The 24,908-nt window shown below is 36.1% G+C and overlaps 1 protein-coding gene across 1 annotated transcript; it reads left to right on the forward strand.

The window, feature by feature from the left end:
• The first annotated feature begins 380 nt into the window (after window positions 1-380).
• On the forward strand, window positions 381-21,292 carry LOC132280221 (uncharacterized). Its single transcript, XM_059782397.1, has 16 exons — window positions 381-401; window positions 625-702; window positions 1,069-1,514; window positions 1,667-1,745; window positions 1,869-2,285; window positions 4,299-4,396; window positions 4,538-4,575; window positions 4,678-4,760; window positions 7,353-7,610; window positions 17,940-18,017; window positions 18,125-18,215; window positions 18,304-18,441; window positions 18,589-18,714; window positions 18,867-18,946; window positions 19,077-19,231; window positions 21,032-21,292. Exons 2-9 carry the CDS (start codon window positions 694-696, stop codon window positions 7,596-7,598), a joined length of 1,416 nt encoding a protein of 471 aa, XP_059638380.1. The 5' UTR covers window positions 381-401; window positions 625-693; the 3' UTR covers window positions 7,599-7,610; window positions 17,940-18,017; window positions 18,125-18,215; window positions 18,304-18,441; window positions 18,589-18,714; window positions 18,867-18,946; window positions 19,077-19,231; window positions 21,032-21,292.
• The last annotated feature ends 3,616 nt before the right edge of the window (window positions 21,293-24,908 follow it).

Consider the following 24,908-nt stretch of genomic DNA (forward strand, 5'->3'; position numbering starts at 1 on the left):
ACACCCATATCGGCGTTCCTTTGGTCTCTGATATCTCTTCGTTGGCCTATATTTGTTTCAAATTTTTTTCCGAAATTGTATGATTATTGTGCAGAAGTTTTATGCCCTTGACTATATTGGAACAATTTGCATTTCATCTCTGTTGGAAATATTTGTGCTTTTGGATTCAGATATTCTCTACCTAGTTTGATTTGGTATAGATCTGATTCTAGCAAATACATAGCGTCGGCTTATGTAGCCTTAACAGGCGCGAGTAGTAGGGATTAAGTTTGTCTTGTTTCATATGTTTTGTTTTGTTTTTTTTTTTTTTTTTTTTTTTTTTCCTTCGCAAACTAGGTGGAGTGGGGATTTGAACTCGGGCGTACCTGCTCGAGGAGCTGGGTGCTCTATCAACTAGGCCAGTAATGCCCTCTTGTTTTGTATGCGAGCTTTTATGTTTTTTATACACAAGTGCATAAACCATTTTGTGTATCCGATGAATGTTGGGATTCCATTCTCAAGTAGTTATTTTGCACTATAAACTAAATTGAAGTACGGTATATAATTATTTGATTGCCTCTCCATTGTGATTTAGTTGTTTATTTGAAAAACTTTCAATCAATTATGTTTTTTTTCCTTCTGAAGGTTATTCTTATATTGGAGCGCCTTTTAAGGAGGTCAGAATTCAGAGCAGATACTGTAATTGGGGCAAGGATGTCTGAGGTGTCTACTTAAACTTGAATACATTCACATTCCCTTTTCATGCACTTGGATCCTCACCTATAATATCCTTTGCTGTGCTGATGGTTTTTCAACATATTACATCTGCTTTTCAACTGTGATTTTTCAACTTATTACATCTGTTTCTCAACGCAATAAAAATAAGTAGATGTAAATATGTTGAAAACAGGTGTAATTGTGTTGAAAAACCCTATGGCACCACTACAGCAAGGGAGATTACAGCAGAAGATCGGGGCTCCCTTTTTCGTACTTATATTACTGTTCGTGCATTTATTTTAATGATATGCGCTATTATCTTATTGTGGTCATCTTCACGTGTTGATGTTAGTGTTGTTCAAATAATGACAGGTTGGATATGCTCATCTAAAGGAAGAAATTGGTGATGATGTCATAGAAACATTGGCAGAGATTGTTTGTTATGATGACAAACCTCTATTTCTCTCTTTTATGAAGGAGCTATTTCAAAGAAAAGTACCAAAAACAGAAGAAGTTAGAAAGAAGGAATCATCTGATTATCAAGCTAAATATTGCCCACCAAAAATTTTGCATGGAATTTGTCAGTTTGGCGTAATAGATTGTGCCATCGCTTTTCTCGGAGGGGAGACCGGTTTCATCGCTGATCTCAATATTCCCTTTAACGATGGATTATATCCATTGCATTTAGCAGCTAATGGTTTATCATATGAAATGATTGCGACATTGCTTAGCCATGGAGCTCAGACTGATGTCAGAACCATAGAGGGTAAATTTAGGGGCGACTTGTTTCCTCTCAACGTATCACTTGAAACAGTAAGGTAGAAGACAGATATTATAATATAAAATTATTCTTTCTTATTTCTTTCATGGGGCCTATAATATGAACTTAGATCAAGGTTTAATACATCATTCTTAACTACTTAATTCTTTTCCCTTTTTTTTGATTGGATTTTTAATGTGGCTGATGCAGTTATCATCGATCCTTGATTGATTGGACCCCAAAACAATCTATCTTCAAATTGATCGTTGTTCTTTGTCTGCCTCAAATGGTTTGTTTAGACAAAATTTATGTGTATTACAAATAGTGTTTACTTTCTATACATTTGAATGGGTTGAGAGGTCTGATCTTTTTCTTTTTTTTTTTTGTTGCTTATTATGGTTAAATATGGCAGAAAGTACCATTAGAAATTAATAGGTTGCTGGCATGGAACACAAAGGAGGTTGATAAAATATTTATTCATTATGCTATGGAGGGAGAACTTATTGAGATGGCTACTCTACTGATGGTTGCTCGAGAAAAGTTAATCCCTTTGAGCATGTCAATACGCAAAAGCATCATTGAAGAGATTGTAGGACTAACTGAAGATGAAATCAAATTGATCGGAAGTCACAAGAATGATAAGTTGGTTGAAGAGATTGTAGGACTAACTCAAGATGAAAGCAAGTTGCTCGGAATTAATAAGATTGGTAAGTTGGTTCGGTCGCTTAACGATATTAAGGCAGCGATGACGCGGGGAATATTGTTGCTCAAAGTGTTTGAGAAGGCTGGTGTTGCTCTTGAAAAATACAGGCAGTTAGTACAGAGTGAAGTAAGTTGTTATGATCCGTGTTTTTTATGGTGTTTGTGCTTGTTTCTTGCGATTTATTGTAATTCTCATATTGTTTGCAACATGCATAGATTTAAACTTTTTTTCTTATCTTCCAGAAATTGTGTAGAGATTTATTTGGTTATGATATTTATACCTATTAAAAATTACACTGACCCCCATGTGGTTTGCCTTTGTCACCCAGATAGAACTTGGCAATGTTTTTGAAAGTCACACCTCCCGTTAGCTTTTCCACATAAAAAATGTGTGAAATGTCTAATTTGCCCTAAATTTTTAATGCTTTTTTATTATAAAAAATAGAGAAACCAAAAGACTACTTTGCCCCTAAAACCAAAAGACCCATTTTTAATGCTTTTCTCACATTTTCAGCTTACCCCACCACCGACCATTTCCAACACCACCCACCATCGCCGCCCACCACCACCTGCCCCTTCCTTTTCTCTCTCCCCACTCACCACCGCAACCTTCACCCCACTACCACCATTAAAACAAGCTTCGCATCAATCACATACCAACCCGAACCCCAACTCAGTTGAGTCCAACTCGTCCGCCATTGAAGCCTTGCTCGACCTCGAAACCGAGGCAGACAAAAATACCCCTATACACCTCAGTTATGTCTCTCTCTCCTCCACCACCACAATCAGCTGTCACATCCCTCTCTACACATTTCAATTGGGACACTCTCTCCTCCACCCTTCCTCTCTCTCTCACTCTCTCTTTCAATAGTCCACCTCCACCACTCCAACCACCCACCTCCATCACTCCCTTCGCCATACTCCACCACTCTAACCACCCAACCACTACACACCTCTGAAACCCTAGCCTATACCACTATTGACAACTCAATTACTTAGAATTTGTGATGTTGTGGCCTGAGTTTGGTTCTGGGGTCGCAACTACGCCCCGTTTAGTACCCTCTTGTAGCCCGATATATAATGGGCGTTTAGGGTTTGGAGTGGGATATAGATAGACATTGAAAATTGTAGAAAATAGAGCGAGAGCGAGAGCTAGGGTTTGGGGGTTGAAACTTGTACCTACCAGATTTTTGCATAGCGAATGCTTTCGCCAGAATTTCATTGTGGATGTAGGCTTTGGCAAGCCACGTCTGCCCGTGCTTTGTGCTTGTTGCTTGGTTGTGATTGGTTTATGGTTTTGATGGTGAAGATGGCGTCAATTTTTGGAGAATTTTTGTTTCTTTCGTGTTTTGGTTGTGATTGGTTTAAGGTTTTGATGTTGAAGATGGTGTCATTTTTTAGAGAACTTTTTTTTTTCCTCATAAATGGAGGAAATTTTTATAAATATAAACATTATGGAGAGAACTTTTCGTTTCTAGATAAGGGAAGGCATAGAGAGGTTTTAGAGAAGGTGTTTGGTGGAATGAAATTGATGAAATTGCATGACTTGCCTTCATTGGTTCATTAGTTATTTGTTTTGTCAGTGAAGGGGTTATATGGGGCCATCTTGAATGGTGAAGACTTCAATTGGGGGTGATTGAGGGTGGTCTGGACCTTGATGGTTCGACCATGGAGTAGTGGTTGCAGAGGATTGCAATGCATGTGTTTTAGAGAGAGAAGGAAGAGAAGAAAGAAGAGGTTGTGGCTGTGGGTGGGGGTGGGGGTGGTGGTGGTGGCAGCATTGTGGGTAGGTGGTTGAGATGAAGAAGTTATTTTGGACATTTAAAATTAGTTAGAATGGGTTAATTGGTAATTTAACTATTCAAAGTGTCACTTCACTAGTAAAAGGGCATTCAGGTCATTTTACCATGTGCGAGAGCGTTCATGGAGTGTCTTTGTCTAATGGAGCGAATCTGAGGAGGTGTCACTATGAAAGAATTGGGTGTCAAAGAGGCAAACCACAGGGGTGTTGTGAATGCTAGTTGTTTTTCCTTTTGAATGAAAATGGTCATCTTTCAACTCGTATTACTACCAGTTTCCTCATGTTTTAAGCTTTGACCCAACACTTCCACAAAGTTACTCCCTTAATGTTTTCTTATAGATGCCAAAAGAAAAGGTGGTCAACGACATTAAGGCGCTGCTTGAGAGAGCCGGGTTTGTTATAAACGACAAAGATGTTGATTTAAGTGACATTGACTGGTTTGGCACCTAATTACTTTGTTCAGTTGATCAGTGAAAATTTTGTATCTTCTTATCTCTCTTTCTTTAGGTGATTTGATTGTGAATAAGCTTTAGTATTCTAATGCATGTTTATTTTTTCGTGACATTAAAATGCCATAGTGAAAGTGAAAGTATCAAAGAGGCAACGGAAGAATTAGGTGATTGGTTGATTTCCACTTCAACTGACTCATGCTTCAAAGGAATTTTCCAGAAAAAACCCATTAAACTAGTCTAATTTTGTTATGTTTTGTTTTACACAGAAGAGAGTTTAACAATGAGGTCTTATTCAAAGGATCTCTGGATGCCACCTCCCTCACTGTCTAACAGTTTTTCCGAGGAAAAGGTAAGAGACATAGATAGTAGTTTGTCCTTGCTGATGTTTTTCTCATTAGGAATGGTAAATTCTTGCTTCACATATTTTGAAGTATAAATTTTAATCTTTTGGTGTGCTGTTAAGAATTATATTCATGAATACTTGAGCAACTCATATCTCTCCCATCCGCTTATCATTCCTCCTGACCTAGCAAACACTCATTTTTGGTGTTTCTCATATCCGAGGTTGATGCTACTATATTATCAGCTTTTTTATGTGGCATTTGAGGATCACCTATGTGTGGTTGGTTATATGATGCATTGATTCTACCTACATAGGTTCTTAGCACTGGAGGTTTGGAAAACGCGGGTGATGATCTCGTGGCTTATCTTTTTCTTGCCCATTCCCAAAAACTATGGTTGGGTTGATTGGAAAAATTCCAAATGTTTTTGCTGCCTCTCTCTACTCTTCTTCTTCCCTCTATTCATCTTATATTGAATTATTCTCTTTCTTCCCGTATGTTTAATTGGGTTTTGGAAGTGTCTTATGTGGCCATTTGCATAGTCCTGACTATTCCAGGCTCTCATTACAATATTATTGAAATCTACTCTTTACTTTCATACTTTTACGTACTTTTCTGCATCCTCTATCATATCCCTTTTTTTTAGTCTATCAAAGCATGAAGCTTTCAAGGCTAGAGGTGCATTTTACATAATCTCAGATTTGGTCTTGTGTCTATTAAGAGCCGTTCCACGATATTCTCCACAATTTTTTATTTATACCCCAAAAAATTGTTCTTAATAATCTGAATCTAGGTAACCTTAGGGTTGCATTACTTCATTAGTGCGGAAAAGTTTTTGTATCTACAATCTAGCAATCGATCACTTCCCAAACCAAACTAATTCTGACCCCTTTCATCTATAAACCATATACATGTTCCTCTACCTTTCAGGGCGATGGTTCTATATGATTTTGTTGATAAAAGAACACCAGAAAATTATTTGTATGTAGCATATTACTAAGTCTACTGAGTCAGCCAACATCATGAGTTCAATATTGATAGGTCTTTTAATGCGTCATCCCACCACTGGAAATCAAACGAAATGCTTGGGTTTTCAGAGGCAAGATCTCCTCGCTGAACCATGTTTTGGACCAAATCTGTTCCTCCATCATAGAGAGGCTCATGGGTGGGTTTTTGAAAGATTCACCCCAATCTTGTTGTGTTTTGCTCATCTGGGGTATCTCCCCCTCCTCCTGCCATCCTCCAAGGAAGCCTCTTGACTTGAGATCGGCTTGAGAATTGTTACTGGGCTTGGGTTTATTTTGGCTTTTTTTGTATCGTATTCCCATTTATAAGTGGTGGTTTCTAATTGGGCCTGGTCTCTCACTTAGAGATCTTATCCGGTGGACTTGTCCACTTTTTTCATTTTATTGTTTTATACAATTTGCTTGAAATTCTGGAAAAAGATATATGTATAACTTCTACAATTAGCAAATTTCTTTGGCTATATATGAGCACCAAAAGTCACGTGTTTTGTTTTCCTTCCAACCTCATTTAATCCAAAGGTTCTATGTGTGATAGCCTGTTGACAACAATTGAATGTCAAACATTAAATTAGTAAGACTCACTTTTAGAGAAATTTTTGTAACCTTGTCTACTTGTAATTCTTGTTTCATTAAATGTATTTTTTTTCTTTTTCGTTTTTGGGATAAAGAAGTAGCAAGTCGGGGATGTTGAGGATGTCTTTCTTCCATTTTTTTATTATTTCAACAATATTACCAATTAAATCCTTACGACAGTGGAATGCCAAACTATCAATGAGTTGGACTCACTTTTAGAGAAATATTGGTACCCTTGTATGTGTACTTGTAATTTTTGTTTCATTAATTTTTTTTTTCTTGGATAAAGAAGTAACAAAGTGGGTATGTTGATCAACATTAAAAGTGTGCCTAGTATCCAAAAAAGCCCCAGGCTTGTCAAGGCTCAGTTAAGAGTGCTTCGACCTACTAAAGGCCAAGCCCAAGCCCCCAGACTCTCTCATTTTACGTCCTTTATTTAATGACCATTAAATTAAAATGTTTTGTATAATATCACGATCATATTTAATGGATCATATTGTTTGACTTTATGATATATTTGACAAATTCATAGATTTATGGTTGACTTATTACATTAATTGCATTCATTTTGATTCTAAATAAACATGATTGTATATGTTTAATGTCTACTTGATCATAGCTTTTTATTGTTTTACGTTTGTAATCACATCTAATTTACTAAATTTATACGCCTAAGAAATGATTTATGCAACATCAGTTTACCAGATCCTCTTAGCTTGATAGGTCAAAAATCCCATTTTTATAGAATTATTATTTTGATATGATTTTTGCACATCATTGAAATGTTGGAAAGATTTCTTTATTTTGATATTGACTAGTATGTGTTGCATAGTTCAATAATTTTTATTAAATTAATCTTTAATATGCTTCTTTATCATACATGCGCCTTTTATCAGTCTCTTGCCTTGTATTGTGCCTTGTGCTTGGGCTCCAGGAGACCTTTGGCGCTTTAGTGTATACCTTGAGCCTTAACAAGTATGCTTTTTGTGTATTTTTGAACAGAGTTCGGTCATATATAAAACTTTTAGAACATTCATCGAATATGGGCCCCTTGTTTTTACGCCTTCGTCACGGTCATACGTTACATTCCCGCTCATGGATAAAAAGACACATCGTGTTGCTATAAGTGCTAACTTTTCGAGAACCCCTAGACCCCCAGCAATGATAGTATCTGCGGCATATCTTCTATCAAGAAATCAGTTTGCCTCCTTGGCATTAGCAATCAAGAAGAGGTTAACTTGCATATGATTGGCAAATAAGGTACTGATTGCTTTTCCTGCATTTTGAATTTGTCTATTCATTTCAAATTTATTCCTTGAGTTTCATTTGTTGATCAATATTGTATGATCGACAACTCAACTTTGGCATATCCTCTTGCCCTATCTTCAGCTTTTACAAATAATTACCTCTACAATATGTTTTGATTTTGATTTGATTAGTGTGCATGTGGAATTTTTGGTGATTGAATTATTACCTGCTTGGAGTGGATCTTTATGGATAATGAAAATTATATTGTCTTACTGTAGTCAATGGACTCATGATTGCACTGGGGTTGACTTGGCCACTGTTTGAATTGTAAATGGAAGCTGTTATAAGAGCACTAAAGGCCGTGCATTTTCTTAAGAAGCAAAGCTGGGAGGCTTATGCAAGTGACAAATAAAATACAGAAGATCTTCTACTCATGATGCCTTGTATTATAGTTGTTATTTTATTATTTATTTGAGTTCTAATCTCTCAACTTTGGCTGAGAGCCTGAGAGGAAAGCCTTCGTAAGTTAGTCTTGTAACTCTATGTTTTCAATTTTTAAATTTGTTTGATGTTCATACTAACTGAATAAAATATTTAAACAATTTTAAATGCATGTTCCAGTTTGTTAATTTCATGTACTTAACCATAGACTACCGTTGATTGTATTTGGGGTCTAGCATAAAGGTTACTTATATATAATCATGAATTAGTAATTTTCATTGGACTATTTGAGAAAAAAATAATAAATTATGACATTTTATGCCTAAGTAAGGATGAATGATTGAAATTTATGTATTTTTCGTCAATTAATTATTTATGATTTATGACCAAGATAATAAATAGGAGGAACAAATTCTGACATTTTATGCCTCGATACTAAAAAATAATAAATTATGACATTTTATGCCTTGATACTTATTTTCATATCTTATTATTAATTGTATTGTTACTTTAGCTTGAATCACTCAATTTTTGGTAGAATTTGTTAAGTATTAATTTTAGATTATGGGTGTCCTAATCAATTCCTTTTGGAAACAATCTTGTAAGGGAGATGATAATCGCACTTCACTTTTCTACGAGGTTTCTGTAATATCAAAGATCGCTAGGGCTTTGTTCGGTCCAATGGAAAATGAATGAAATGAAAACATTAGTTAGATGAGAAAAAAATAATAATAATAATAAATAAAAGAACGGATAATAATCATGTGTCCTATATAATGAATTTATTATCGTACTTGTAAAATGCAGGTGCAATGTTCGTCGAGTGTAATATAATTCAACCAAAATAAAATAAAATAAAATGAAAGAAAAATACAATATTGTAATTAAAAATATAAAATTTTCTTAATAATATTATTATATAAGATAATAAGGTTATATAATTATATATTTGATTGGTACCCTAAATTGAATTAAAATAAAAATTTATTATTAATATTTTGACAAATTAAGGAGTGTCAATGTTTACAATAGTAAGGGAATAAGCTTAAAAATTGAATAAGTGTGATTTTATTATAGATTTAAATCACTTGGGTTTGCGTATGCCTATTAAGATTTAAATCATTTGGGTTTGGTATAAGCTTACAAATTAAGGAGATGCCTACAAAAAGTGAACAGGCATCTACCCAAACTCACGGGTAGCCCCTATTACCACAACAACAGTGTGCAGGCATCTCCTGTCACACCCAATCTCATAGGTATCCGCTGTTACAGAACTAACAGGTATCCCCCGTTACATGGTCACAGGTAATTCTCGTTACTGCACCATGGTCACAGGTAATTCTCGTTACTGCACCAGACTCACAGGTATTCCCCGTTACGACATAACACGACTCACATCTAACCCCCGTTACAACACGACACGACGCACTGACGACAACATGACAAGACGCACATATAATAATGCGACATGACTCCCAGATAACTATGAGACACGACTCAGACAATAATGCAACACGACTCACAGACAACCGTGCAACACGACTCACAGGTTTCCCCTGTTACAACACGACATGACTCACAGGTGTCCTCCGTTATAACACAACACGACTCACAAGTAGCCCCCGTTACAACACGACACGACTCACAGGTAGCCCTCATTACAAAACTCACAGGTATCCCCTTTACATAGTCACAGGTAACCCCCCGTTACATCACAGTCACAGGTCGCCCTCGTTACATCACAGTCACAGGTAACCCCCCGTTACATCATAATCAATCACAGTAATATCTCGTCTCCTCTGTGGACAATCCCTCTTCATGTGGCCCGGCTGACCACACGGAAAACAAACTCCGAAACTAGGTCTATCAAGAGGACACTCTGCCTTGCTGTGTCTTGGATGTCTACATTGATAACACATCACACTCGTCCTAGAGGACCTTGAAGAAACACCAACAATAGGAGTAACACCTGTCGTTTGCTGCTCCTGAGAAAATAATGAAGTACCTCTGTGCCTTTTCCTGTCCTGGCTCTTGGAAGAAGTACCCACATTCGTACCTCGTTCCTGAGAACCCACAATACCACTCATTTCTTGCCAATCTTTGGCTTCTGTTTCTGCCATCAGCTCGTAACCACTTCCGAATAATTCTTTAATCCCAAAAGTATCACCCCCGGCCTAATTAAACGATTTAGACCGTACATAAACTGCCATGTCTTCTCATTTTCGATCCCTAACACATCTGTAGCGAAACGTGAAAGAGAAGTGAACTTATTCTCATACTCTGTCACTATCATGTCACCTTGTTCAAGCCCGTCAAACTGCGTCCTCAATTCCCGTCTTTTAGTCTGCGGGAAATACTTATCAAAGAAAAGACTCTTGAATGCATCCCAACTCATACTGTCAATATCATGTGCGCTAGTCATGGTCTTCCACCATACTGCCGTGTTGCCAACAAACTTATACGTGGCTGGGGTGATCTTCAACTGATCATCGGGCACGGCTATTGCCCTGAAATGCTTTTCAACTTCATTTAACCAATCGTCCGCTACCAACGGATCTGGACCTCCCTCAAATGCTACTCTCATGAGTTTGTCAAACTGAATCAGGTACCTAAGATTCTGCTTCGTCTCCGTCTCCTATGGCTGAATAGCCGATTGTGGTACCACTTGAGGAGATGTGGTATTCGCTAAATTCTGAAAGGTTGAGGCTACAGCCCCTGCTAATAAGATATCATCCACCGGTACTTGTGGATTATCATCCGTCTCTCTATCTCGACCCTGTCCTATTGAAACCCTGTCTGGTTAGGATGGCCCTTCACTTGCTCGCTGTCCAACTTCATCTGGATCCATCTCACTACGTCGTCCTCAAACATGGTTCTACAAAGAAAACTAAACGATCAAAACAAGAATACATGAAGTAACTCAATCCACGAGCTATGGTGCTCACATTATCCGTTCGATAAGAACTAAAACGTTCAGAAACATAGGAATGACTAAGCTCTCCATATACGCGGGTTAGAACCCTTCGTAACCCAACACACAGCACCGCCACGAACATTCAAACCCATCAACAATGAAACGCATTAGTCATACGTACATCTACTAAGCAAGGACTCAATAAACAGTAGACAATTAAGCACTTAATAATTATAGTCATGAAATACACATACTAACATTTAAACATATATGTATATAGCAATTAAGCATGCTTTAAACAGATTTAACCATTTCATTAATCATACAAAAAATTTCACATAAGCATCTAGCAAATAGGCATGTTTTCACATTCATTAAACAACGACTTAAGAAAAATAAGCACATTATCATTTAGCATGTTTAAATTTAATCACCATTTTATAAGTCTCATAATCGATTCGCATGTAAACACGTAATAGCAAGTCGTGCTTTTTAACTAAATAAACTATAACTACATAAGCATGCAATACTATCAATCTCAACTCTAACTCAACCTGGGTCAACCCTACCCGTCGTCCTTGGGTTTTCGAACCTAAAGCTCTGATACCAATTTTGTAACGACCCAAACCGGGGTCAACTAAGGGCAATTCCGTCATTTCCTATGCTCACAGGGGATACTCAGATCATTCAAGGGTCCAAAGTCATTCTAAAACACAGTTTAGAAGGAGAAGTCAAAGTACAGGTCAATGGATAAGGTCAGCCAGCTGATAGAGAGGTTAACCAAGTCAATGGAAGGATCAGCCGGGTCAATGGAAAGGTCAGCCGGCTGAGAATGCATGGTCGGCCCGACTGAGATAGTCAGTCGGCCGAAACGACTCCCAAAGCTGCTCACTCTCGAGACTTTGGTAAAATGATCCTTCAGCCGACTAAAAGTAAGGTTCAGCCGGCTGAAATGATCTCCAAAATTGTTTACTCCCGGGACTTCTCTAAAATGAAGTGTCGGCCGGCTGGTGATGAAGTGTCGGCCGACTGATGATGGAGTTTCGGTCGACCGATGGTGAGGTTCGGTTGGCCGAAATAAGACTTCTCAACTACACAACTCAATGGAATGGTCTCGAGATGCCTGTCAGTCGGCTGACATGCCTTGCCAGTCGGCTAATGAGCCCTGGAATGTAGCTATGTGCAGCCTGAAGGTTTAAAAACTCTAGGCTCTTTGTGAGCTAAACCCAATGCCCAACCTATCCCAACCTCACAACAATAATGATACACATCATGAGTCATCATCATCAATGAAATTAATCAAATAACCCATAGTCATCTCACCCATCCCAATAAACCATCATGATTATTACATACTTCCATAGCCATACACAAAATACATCAAATTGTTGTCTAAAAATACGGATACATTGTCAAATTATAACAATAAAACGATTACATAGAATTGTTTAAGATTCACAAAATATACATCTTAATACAATGTGATATAAGTCCAACCCCATCCGTGTTCGTGGAAGCTCAACACCCACCAGCTCAATCCCGTGACCTGAAAAATTGTAGAGGAGTGAGCACAACGGCTCAATTGAGATTGCCTAAGTGGCACCTCCTCAAACAAAGTAAGTAATCCAATGCCTTACACACAATGAATAGGTAAAATGAGTGGGGTCATGCGAGGGATTTCACATACGGCACTTAAATTTTCAAGTAATTCATATCACCATCACATACAATGCAATACATAAAAATATCAATGCAACCGCATGTCACACCATACCCCCACTTATTCACACATCCCATCCATACCACCGTGTATCCACTCCCACACATCTACACCCTCACCTCTTTTATGCCTATCAATACCCTCATGTGATGCATATGGAACATCTTAGTTTCAATCATTCAATTTTCAACATTCCTTCATTATGCAATAAACAATTTCATGGCCACAACAAGTTAATTAAACAACTTTAGCGTGCTTCAACATACACTAAACAACCATACTAGGAATAACATATATAATCCACCACAGTCATTTTTTAGCATGTTATTATAAATTCATACCCAAAATAAACATTTAATTCGATCAAAACCATCAATTGGGTTAAACTCAAGCATAAACTAAAACACTAGAAATTGCATTATTCAATTAATAATCAAATTGACATGCCAAATGATGGGAAAAACATCAAACTAGCTATTAAATCCAAGGAAATCGACAATTAGACATACCTTAAGTTGATGTAGAGAACCCCAAAATCCCCAAATCCAAGCCCTAATTTTTGGAATTCCAAGGTGCACCAAAAACACTTTTGCTCCGATCAAATCGTAAATCTTAACGAGCTCTTCAATTTGCCACAAACGGAACCAAAAATTTCCTAATAGTTTGAGAAAAATCGAGATTTAAAGCTTGTAGGGAAAATAAATGAAAAGAGAATGAGGGAAAGAGATTCGTTGAGAGAGAGAGAGAGAGAGGAATGAGGAAAAGTGAGGCCAAAATTGGCCTCTTGCCCTCTTTTAATAAAAATTAGTGGGTCCCACCTTTTAAAATATCTTTTCCCTTTTTTAATTTCTACCACAAATATATATATGCACATAATAAATCACAACCACATAAAACACATTAAACAAAATAAATGAAATACAATTAGACCCAAACAAAACCCCCGGACGCGACAATTCCGGTAGCGGGTCCCACCTAGGACTCCCGGCATAAGAAACAGAAAAATGCCGAAATGGTAACCCATTCATTTCTAAGAGTCCTGAGCTCAATGGAATGCCCCCAACTAACTCTTAGACATAACTGGCACACCCCACGGTGTTCGGCACGCGAAACGAGAAAAGACGAAAATACCCTAGAAAAAAATCAGAAATTCCAGAAAAATGGAAAATGAGAAAAATCAGAAACGTCACATATGTTGGAAATGTGTAAAAACGCCCCCCTGAATTTTCTCCTTCCTTTATATACTATATATGTTTCCTTAAATGTTTTTTCTTAAATTGTTTTATTATATTATATATATGTAATTGATTAATTTATCTCATCCCAGAAATATCAATCTCTATATATATCCACCTATGTCTCTTTATGTATATATACTCCATAAATACTAATTTATATGTATTTAGTGTATAATGTGCCCCCCTGAAAAAAAAAAAAATTATGCCTCTGTCCCTGTAGCTAATTTAATGATTCTGTCATATATAAAGCCATATCTAACAATGAGTTTACCTTATTAGTTATCTCAATGATTACATCACATATATTCATTTATTTCATCCACAAGGCATAAATTAGAGATATAACGAATAATACAATCATTTATAGATCACAAGGACATCAACATATATAATTAAACCATAAATTAGATTATGAAATTAATTGCACAATTAACGTGTTAGCACAAAATAATTTAGAACTTATTACGTAATTTAACCATTTATAGTAATTACGTGTAACAATATATAGCATGTATTTTCCACTAAAGTGGTAAAATTGACCAACCACTACCATATTGTCCAAAAAGTGGTTATAACAAATATTTAAATAACACGTTACACGTTATATAACTATTTAGAATTATTCACCCAACACCTAATCAACACAACATTATCCAAATTGGTTATAACAATTGGGATAAAATATATAACTAACACATTATTTAATGTACGATATAGTTTAACCAATACGTAACCAATGCAACGTTTTCCAAAAAGCGAATACCCACTTAAAGTGGTAAAACAATTTGGACACAATTAAATATGGATTTAGGGGTCCTTGTTTTACGGGATTTCCGAGTTGTATTTTTGAAGATTTAAACATTTATCGATTTTATGGATGGTTGAAGATTATTATCATTTATTATTATTTCTTTTTGCTTTTAATTTTTTTATTTTATTTATCATTTTGTACTATTTGCTTGCTTATTATCTATTGCCTATGATATCACCCGATTTTTGCGTGTATGATCAACTTATGTGTGAAAATTAGGGGTATCATAATTAAGGTGAGTGAGAGTCTTTGCGTTGTTGAACAATATTGCATGTGTGTCTATATATATATATGGTAAATTACACTGACCTCCCATGATGTTTGAACAAATTACAAATATAAAGAATATTTCAGCGTTTATTACTTTAATCTCCCTTAAACTGGTTCACGGGTGGCCCAAAAGTGTGAAAGTCAGTAATGCCCTTATATTATAATATAGGGCGAATTACATTGACCTCATCGAGATTTATCATAATTACATGGATCTCCCCTACCATTTTTGAAATTACTCGAGCATCCCCTAAAAACTAAACCTTGTAACACACACCACCTTGCAACAAACATATTTTTTTTTTCTTTTCCATAATTTCAACTTCATAAGTCACCTCCTTATAGACAACACCCGTTATTTATGGTTAATTATAACATTGTGTTGTTGCAATATGGTGTTGGAGAAGGTATACTTGAATTTTAGGAGGTGATTTACATACATATATGGATGTATGTATAGATTAGGAGTGAGGTAGAATTCAAAATGTTTGGAAGCAAATCGAATTTTCGTCATGGACTAGTGGTAATTGTTAAAAAGGGAGACCTATGTCACAAGATTTGTTTTAGGGGGTTAGAGTAATTTTTAAAATTTAAGGAAGGTTCGGTAATTATGATAAACTTTAAGAAAAATTAATATAATTTTTATTTTATAGAAGAAAAGGAAAAAAATTATTATTTTATAAAATTTGGCATCGAAAACAAAACAATTGAATCACAAATATGAGGAATAACTAAATGCCAAATGGTCTTTCTTTACCCAGAACTCAAGGGAAGTCTGTAATTTACCCATACGTATATATACACACACGATATGGTAATAGACTAATAGAAATCAATATCTCATCGCTTCAGCGTACAGCCGTTCTAGAGATAACCAAAAACCCTCACTCTCGCATCCCTCACGGCCTGCCACCGAAGCCGGCTTCGTCAACCTCGCCGACCACCCGCCCACTGGTTTTACGGCCTACGGTCAGTTCTCTCTCTTTTTCTTTTTTTCTTCAAAGTTAAAGATCCATTGCTGTGTGTGGTATACCCAAAGTACAACTTAGTGAACTTGCTGCGTGTGGTATACATAAAGTAAAACTCAGTGAACTTACTCCGTGGGTGGACAGCGGCTGTCTATATATTATATGTCTAAAGTGCGTATAGATTTACACCAATTTATTACTTGAAAAATGGGTAAATCTTTATTTTACAGACATTTGTGTTTGATTATGATTTATGGGTTCAATTCGAACAGAATATACATCCAATCTTATGAAATTTCTTTATCTTTTACACAGATCTAATGATTCTGATCTCATAAAATTACTTTAACAGAGCACATTTCATTTATATATTTCCTTTATTTTTACAGTAGTTCATTTATCATTTAAGCTCACAGAACGCATACTTGATCATTCATTTTGATTATATGTTAGTGTATCAGTAAATTGAAACTTAAATGGGGCGGGGCAGTGAAACTTAAGTGGGACGGTGAGGGGGATTTTGCTAAACAGTTTTTGGTGGGGAGACTTAAACGGGAGGGGGAAGGTACTCCTGCCCCCTTTACCATCCCTATGTACGTTGTAATTAATCAAGAAGAAGAAAGGTTGTAATGATAATCATGAAGAAAGGTAGTAGTAAGAGCACTCTCTCTATTAGTTTCACTTGGTAATAACCAACTAATTACCCATCAAATATCGAAATTTCAGTGAGGTCACTTAGCTTTCCATAGTAAATATAGCTAGGGGTGCAAATTGTTGGGCCCAATTCGGACAAACTCGATCCTAGTTCCAAAGTTTTTTGGCGGGCTGTTTAACTTGCAATTTGGTCCGAGCTTGGTTTGAAAAGTAACAACCCCATTTCATTTTGATTGGAGCTCTAGTTACTGTGTGGATCAATTTGAAGCCTAACCTGAGGCGGTCTTGAACTATATTTAAACCCGACTTATCAACCCTAACAATGAATCGGATATATACTGTAGAGCTGAGTTCCCCTCCTTGATGGGGAGGATTTCTCCCCCAAATTTTTTTGTTGGAAAAAATAACCTCCGAGTATGTCAGCTCATAAAAGGTGGCTATTTATGTTATTTCAAAACTTACTTCCCCAGCTTCTATCTCACGTGCCTCTCCCCCAAGAGTGATCGACCTTGTGCACCAGGTGGGTTTCTTCTCTCCCACTGCACCACCACCACCAGATCGAACCTAGTCCCCCACACCCATATCGGTGTCCCCTTTGGTCTCTGTTATCTCTTCGTGGGGCAGTATTCTTTATTTTTTTTTCCAAAATTGTATGATTGTTGTGCTTAAATTTTATGAGCACCACTGCCACCAGATCGAAACTAGTCCGCCACACCAATATCGGTGTTCCTTTGGTCTTTGATATCTCTTCGTTGGCCTGTATTTGTTTCAATATTTTTTCCGAAATTGTATGATTATTGTGCAGAAGTTTTATGCCCTTGACTATATTGGATCAATTTGCATTTCATCTCTATTGGAAATATTTGTGCTTTTGGATTCAGATATTCTCTACCTAGTTTGATTTGGTGTAGATCTGATTGTAGCAAATACATAGCATCGGCTTATGTACCTTAACAGGCGCAAGTGGTAGGGATTAAGTTTGTCTTGTTTCATATGTTTTGTTTTGTTTTTTTTTTTTTTTTTTTTTTCCCTTCGCAAACTAGGTGGAGTGGGGATTTGAACTCGGGCACACCTGCTCGAGGAGCTAGGTGCTCTATCAACTAGGCCTGTAATGGCCTCTTGTTTCGTATGCGAGCTTTTATGTTTTTTATACACAAGTGCATAAACCCTTTTGTGCATCCGACGAATGTTGGGATTCCATTCTCTAGTAGTTATTTTGCACTATAAACTGAATTGAAGTACAGTATATAATTATGTGATTGCCTCCTCATTGTGATTTAGTTGTTTATTTCGATTATGTTTTTTTTTTTTTTTTCCTTCTGAAGGTTATTCTTATATTGGAGTGCCTTTTAAGGAGGTCAGAATTCAGAGCAGATACTGTAATTGGGGCAAGGATGTCTGAGGTGTCTACTTAAACTTGAATACATTCACATTCCCTTTTCATGCACTCAGATCCTCACTTATAATCTCCTCTGTTGTAATTGGGGCATATGTAATATGTTGAAAACAGGTGTAATTGTGTTGAAAAACCCTATGGCACCACTACAGCAAGGGAGATTACAGCAGAGGATCGGGGCTCCCTTTTTCTTACTTATATTACTGTTCGTGCATTTATTTTAATGATATGCGCTATTATCTTTTTGTGGTCGTCTTCACTTGTTGATGTTAGTGTTGTTCAAATAATGACAGGTTGGATATGCTCATCTAAAGAAGAAATTGTTTGTGATGATGACAAACCTCTATTTCTCTCTTTTATGAATGAGCTATTTCAAAGAAAAGTACCAAAAACAGAAGAAGTTGGAAAGAAGGAATCATCTGATTATCAAGGTAAATATTGCCCACCAATAATTTTGTATCAAATTTGTCAGTTTGGCATAATAGATTGTGCCATCGCTTTTGTCGGAGGGGAGACTGGTTTCATCGCTGATCTCAATATTCCGTTTAACGATGGATTATATCCATTGCATTTAGCAGCTAATAGTTTATCATATGAAATGATTGCGACATTACTTTGCCATGGAGCTCGGACTGATGCAGAACCATAGAGGGTGAATTTAGGGGCGACTTGTTTCCTCTCAACGTATCACTTGAAACAGTAAGGTAGAAGACAGATTTTATAATATAAAATTATTCTTTCTTATATCTTTCATGGGGCCTATAATATGAACTTAGATCAAGGTTTAATACATCATTCTTAACTACCTAATTCTTTTCCCTTTTTCTTGATTGTATTTTTAATGTGGCTGATGCAGTTATCATCGATCCTTGATTGATTGGACCCCAAAAAAATCTATCTTCAAGTTGATCGTTGTTCTTTTGTCTGCCTCAAATGGTTTGTTTAGACAAAATTTATGTGTATTACAAATAATGTTTACTTTCTATACATTTGAATGGGTTGAGTGGTCTGATCTATTTTTTTTTTTTCCTTTCTGTTTGTTGCTTATTATGGTTAAATGTGGCAGAAAATACCATTAGAAATTAATAGGTTGCTGGCATGGAACACAAAGGAGGTTGATAAAGTATTTATTCATTATGCTATGGAGGGAGAACTTATTGAGATGGCTACTCTACTGTTGGTTGCTCGAGAAAAGTTTACCCTTTAAGCATATTCTATTTGGTATGTGTTGCAATTTAATCTGTTTCAGTTTGTGCTTATTGAGTTTCAGTGTTAGTCTTTAAGCATATTCTATTTGGTAAGTAGTCTAAGATTTTTCAATGATGCCCACTAGTGTAACTAATGTTTAAGATGTTACTGGATACTCCTAGAACCCTTAGAATCAGTTTTATAAATCAACTGAATGGTAGAAATATGCCAGAGATGAAGCAGAGGGTCGATGCCGGAGCAAAAAGGGGAACGGAGCTCTCAAATAAGGTGAGAGCCGGCTCCAGGAAGTTGGGAGCCGGCTCCCCCTTCATTGAGCCGGCTCCAAGAGTATAGGAGCCAGCTCCAAAGTGTTTTGGAGCCTGCTCAACTTGTCTAGAGCCGGCTCCACTTTTCTCCGACGTTCGGTGGTTAGTTTTAAGGCACTGTTTGATATTTTTGGCACTGTTTGAGTTCAAATTAGACTTTCTGAACTGTGTTGAGTTAGGGAAAGGTTTTTAAAAATTAATTCATGAAGTGTTTAAGCCTTAGGGTGCATTAATTTAACTATATGCTAATGTTTTAAACCGTAGGAAAATCTAAGGCAAGTCGCAGGCAGTTTACGAATTTAGCGGATCGAAAGGATTTAACTGTGCAAACTGTGTCTAAAAATTAAAAAGAGTTGGAACATGGATTCCAAACATTATACCATACTATCTTTAATAAATTAAGGTCTTAGTACTCATGAGTTTAACCGTAGAAAAGTATATAACAGTACAGGCGATTAACGGATGGAATGAGCTTAATTGCTTAAGTAAACTTTAGCAATTTAACGAAATATTATTATAATTATAAATCTTAATTTTTGGTGGCATGCTAGGACCATTTAATTAACAAGTTTGGTCTGTGTATAGTTTGGACATTATTGGTTAAAATATTAAATTCTTTTCTGCAATACATGGATGTAAGATTTGAATTACAATTGTTGTAATATTAAGCATTACACTGCAATTATTTGGGTTAGGATTTGGATTTAAATTGTTGAACCAGTACTTAGGCTTTATAAATCTAATTCAATGCTTGGCCTGGAATTAATTGAGGAATTATATTTATATTTTCTGTCAATTAACGGGATGGATGCTGGATTTTAACTTAATGAGTTACTAAACTTTGTCTCGTTTAATTACATGGATGGATTTGTTTTTGGATATTAATTGCTGAACTATTATTAATAGTCTATAATTGTTACATGATCGTGGATTTAATTGCTGAATTATTATATGTTCAGTCAATTACATGGATATGGAGGATTGTATGAACCGGTATGGGACGGTGTCATACTAGGTTTGGACAGCACCAGTTGCTAAAGTCCTACCTATACTGGAATAAGGGTTCGGATGATTAAAACAGAATCCACCCTAAATACTTAAGTCTGTGCAGTTGAATAAGCTGAACGACTTACTGAATTTTTTATGGATGAATGTGAATGGATTTTAAATATATCATTATGTTACCGTGACAAGAGCTTGAGTCTCGTAGTCGACGGTTAGGGTGCGTATATGCAGTAGGATGCGTAGCTAGCTATGTTGGTTGAGGTATACCCTGTTAGGCTTAGGTAGTCATGCCCACTCAGGTGCGTATTGCATGTTACCTTCTATTCAGGTTGAGACCCTCAGCATAGTTGGTGAGAGTCCTGTAGTATGGATATATATTTATCTATTACGGACTATATAGATATGTTTGAGACGTCTAGGATGTATCTGCGTATCGAGTCTCTGTTTGGATTGTAGTTAGGATAGAACTTGTTCGTGGGCCTGACCCACTATTATTTTTCAGGTAACGGACGGTTCCAGGTCTTAGAGCTTGTTCGTGCCGAGCAGAGATGACTACTCATTCTATCGACGATGTAGGGGGTTCTTCATGGTTTAGCAGTGGACTTCTTTTTAGTTGTTCGCTTTCCAGTATTGGCTTTTGATTAGGGGTCCACCAGATGGATTCCCGAGTTGTATTATAATTGGAGGAGTTGGATGTAACAGACTAGTTCTTATTTATAAGATTTATTCTGAAGTTTTCAGTAAAGGATTTGCATTTAGTTTCTTTCCAGCGAATTTTATTTACTCATGTTTATCTTAATTATATTCTGTGTTCGATTATTGCTAATTGTTTTGATATCCTCGGGTAATCGGGCGTGGGCCTGGCCAACCCACATTCGGAAATCCGGGGGTATCACAGTACTTGAATACAAGAAAGACAAACTTTGGAACTTGAAGCAATCATTTGAGCTTAAAGCTAATATTAAAATTTGAAATTGCTTAAGGACCATTGTGAGCAATTCTGGGAACTCTTGTATTTTAATTGTGCACTTCTTTGCATGCTTGTGATAGCCCTTGTTGAGGCTCGTTATATTGCTTAAATTTTTTGTCCAAGCATCGACCCGCGTGGAGGCCAATATTTTATTACATTTAGATTTTTAATTGTGAATAGAGGACTTGTTTGATCCAAGTTTGGGGGGAAATTATATCCCTTCACCTTACACTCCTCCGTCATATTTTAATCCTTATGAGATTGAGTTCAATGTTCAACATGCATCATTTTATCATGGACTTAATCACTCTTTTAATCCTTCTTATGACTACTATCCTCCCCCACCATTTTATGAAGAACCACCTCCATTACCTTGTTCACCCGAGTTTCAAGAAAAAGTGTTAGCTCTACTTAATGGGCTTAATTCACACACTCAAGATATTAATTCTCATTTTCCAATCTTAGCCAAGCTTGAAGCTCAAATTGAGCAAATTGCAAGTACTCTTTCTCGTTAAGAGAAGGAGGAAAAGGCAACTGAAAAAATGGCAAGAACTTCAATTTGTATAAATGAGGATAAGGAGATCGAGGAGGATAAGAAAAATGATCTAATGCCTAGCACTCTATCTTGTATAGAGGATGAAGTGGCAAGTGAGTTAGTGGCTACTCCAATAGAGCACAACATGATTAATGAGGACTTCCCTTGTTTTGATCATGATTTTATCCCGGCCATTGTTACTTTAGAGAGTGAGGAAATGTTGACCACTATAGAGGTAGAAGAGATGGAGGAGGAACTTGTTGAAGAAGGCCTTCCTTCTATTATCTCCAAAAATCCTCTCGAGACATGCCATTTTGAAATGTATAAAAATTGTGGTTTTGACCTTGAAAGCTCCAAAAATGAAGTGAACTCTCTAATGGACTCCTTAGCTAACTTAAAAGGTGAGTAGATGTGATTTTTAAGGAAGGGAAAAAGAATGAAGAGAATGTAACTTCTATTAATCCAATTGAGTCTTTGAAATACTTTGCATTGCCAAGTGTAAGGCCGCCCATCGTTGATTTTATTTTCAAGACCGTGGATGAAAAGAAACAAATTGCATCTTCCATAATTTCTTTTCAAGTCATTCTTTTGGAAGATGATTTCTTTGTTGTAAGTGAGGCATTAATGAGAAAATGGAAAAGAGGGTCAATAAAGATGTTTCATATCCGGTTTTGGATACATTTGACTAGTAAGTTGAACCAACGTCTTGCTAAAGACGTTAAACACTAATATTCGTAAAGTTTCACAACTTTATTCCTTCCCCCTTTTTTTATTTTTTTTTCTTGCGGCGCCTAGATACGTTTCATTGTACTTCATTATCAAAAATCAGGTTTTTAGACCATATTCATGCATTTTGGGCCCTTAGAAAATTTCTGCATTTGAAATTTTTTCGAAATTCAGCAATTTGTGTCCAGGTTGTTCGATCGATCGAAGACTTTTTCGATCGATCAACACTTATTCCGATCGATCGAATATGGTCTCAATCGATCAAAAATAATTTCGAACGATCGAAATTGCGTCGAAATTTTTTTTATTTCAAGGCAATACTGTTCATGTTTTCGATCGATCATGGCCAGCTCGATCAATTGAAGTAAATTTCGATCAATCGAGCACTGTTCAAAAAAAGAAAAAAATTGTATCCCTTATTTCCTTGCATGTTTATTTGTTTTATTTTTGTGTGTGTGTACATACTTGTTATGCCTAATAAAATAAATAATAAAAAAAAGTTTTTATTTTCATTTTTCATTATTTTGTTCTTGCATTTTTTTTTTTTTTTTCTTTTTGTTTTTCATTTCTTGCATTGTACATATTATTTCATTGCATTTTACCTTCTTTATTTTTCTTTTTGTATTTTGTTCATACATTTTATTCTTTATTTTTCTTATATTTTGTCTATACTTGCTTTCATAAAATGAAAAATATAAAAATTTATTTCACCATTGTGCCCTTATGTGTAGTCATGCTACTTTCATATTTTCTATTGGGCTTGATCTTATATCTCTCATTCATATTATGCTATATTGCCTTAGAATGATTGATTTGGTTATCTTTATCCCATTTGATATTTGATGCGAGTTTGCTAGCGTAGTTATTCAAGTAGGTTATTGATTCCAAGTTTGGAGGTGCACTATTTCCCAATGGATTACTACTAGGCTTCATGTCTTTGCCACCATGGTATATTCTTTCCATATTTTCCATTGTTCTCATTGCACGTTGAGGACAATGTGCGGTTTAAGTTCGGGGTAAGGTGATTTTGTTGTATTCTACATAAGTTTGAGACTTAATTGCATGATTGAGATTTGAGATCCATTTGAGTTATGATTTTGATCTTTTGAGGACCATCATATTTAGAATTTAAAAATTGCTTGACTTGAGAGTTCAATACTCCTTGTATGCCTTGTGGATACCATTTAAGAGTAAATTTTTTGAAAGATTGATATCATGCTTGCATTTGTGATTCACATCATCTTGACTTTATGATTGCTTTGAGATTCTCTCTAGGATTCTACACTAGCACATGCGCACACTAGTATTCATTTATGGAGTACATCATTTGTTGATTATTGATTTGGTTATATCCTAATTGGGCTAGTAGTGCATTAAAAGCTTTCATCTTGACAAAAGTGGATAATAAACCCTTTTCATTGAGTAGCCAGGATTCTAGCCTCATCAAGCATTGAATTTATCGCGCCGAAAGGTGGAGGGTTCAAACTCTAGGTTAATAACTTGATTAAAAAAAAAAAGTAAGTTTGCAAAAAATAAATTAAAAGTGAGGACTTCTCCCAAAAGGTGAGAAGTGGGAAATGATTAGATGGAGGTTGTTTTGATTTGTAACCTAGTCGATTTGAGCTTGTAAATCCTTGGGGATGTTTGAACACCTAATGCCCTAAAGCCATCCTGTTTGGGAGTCATTGACCTAACGCTCGACCTCATGGATCGCTAAAAAGCTTAATAAATCACTATATTGCGCCATACTTCCATCTTTGATCCTCTAGGATAAATAAAAAAAATAAAATAAAAAATCGAGTGAAAAGAATAAGCGCACCTAGATCAATAAAACTTTATTAAAATGTTCACTCTTTGTTTTGATGATCGGGACTAGATTTATGTGTTAGTTTGAGGGAAAGGATGTGATTATTTTTTTAGTTGGCTTAGATAGCAACATATTTGATACCGGTTCACTCAAAAAGGATTCTAGTGTTATTTTGATTTACATAATCATTGTCTTGATGTGTGGAAAACCATATTTGTTTGCTTGATGCTAAATTTTTGGGAGATTGCTTGGAAAGGGTTGAAAAATTGAATACTTGAGTTAGTTTTTGTAATACTCCTAATTTCAAAAGGGATAAAAATGGAATTTAAATTTTATTTTTG

This window comes from Cornus florida, unplaced genomic scaffold (genome assembly GCF_030987335.1).
Source record: "Cornus florida cultivar Cherokee Brave unplaced genomic scaffold, ASM3098733v1 CherokeeBrave_3.0.0_Hap2_Chr10, whole genome shotgun sequence".
Taxonomy (NCBI): domain Eukaryota; kingdom Viridiplantae; phylum Streptophyta; class Magnoliopsida; order Cornales; family Cornaceae; genus Cornus; species Cornus florida.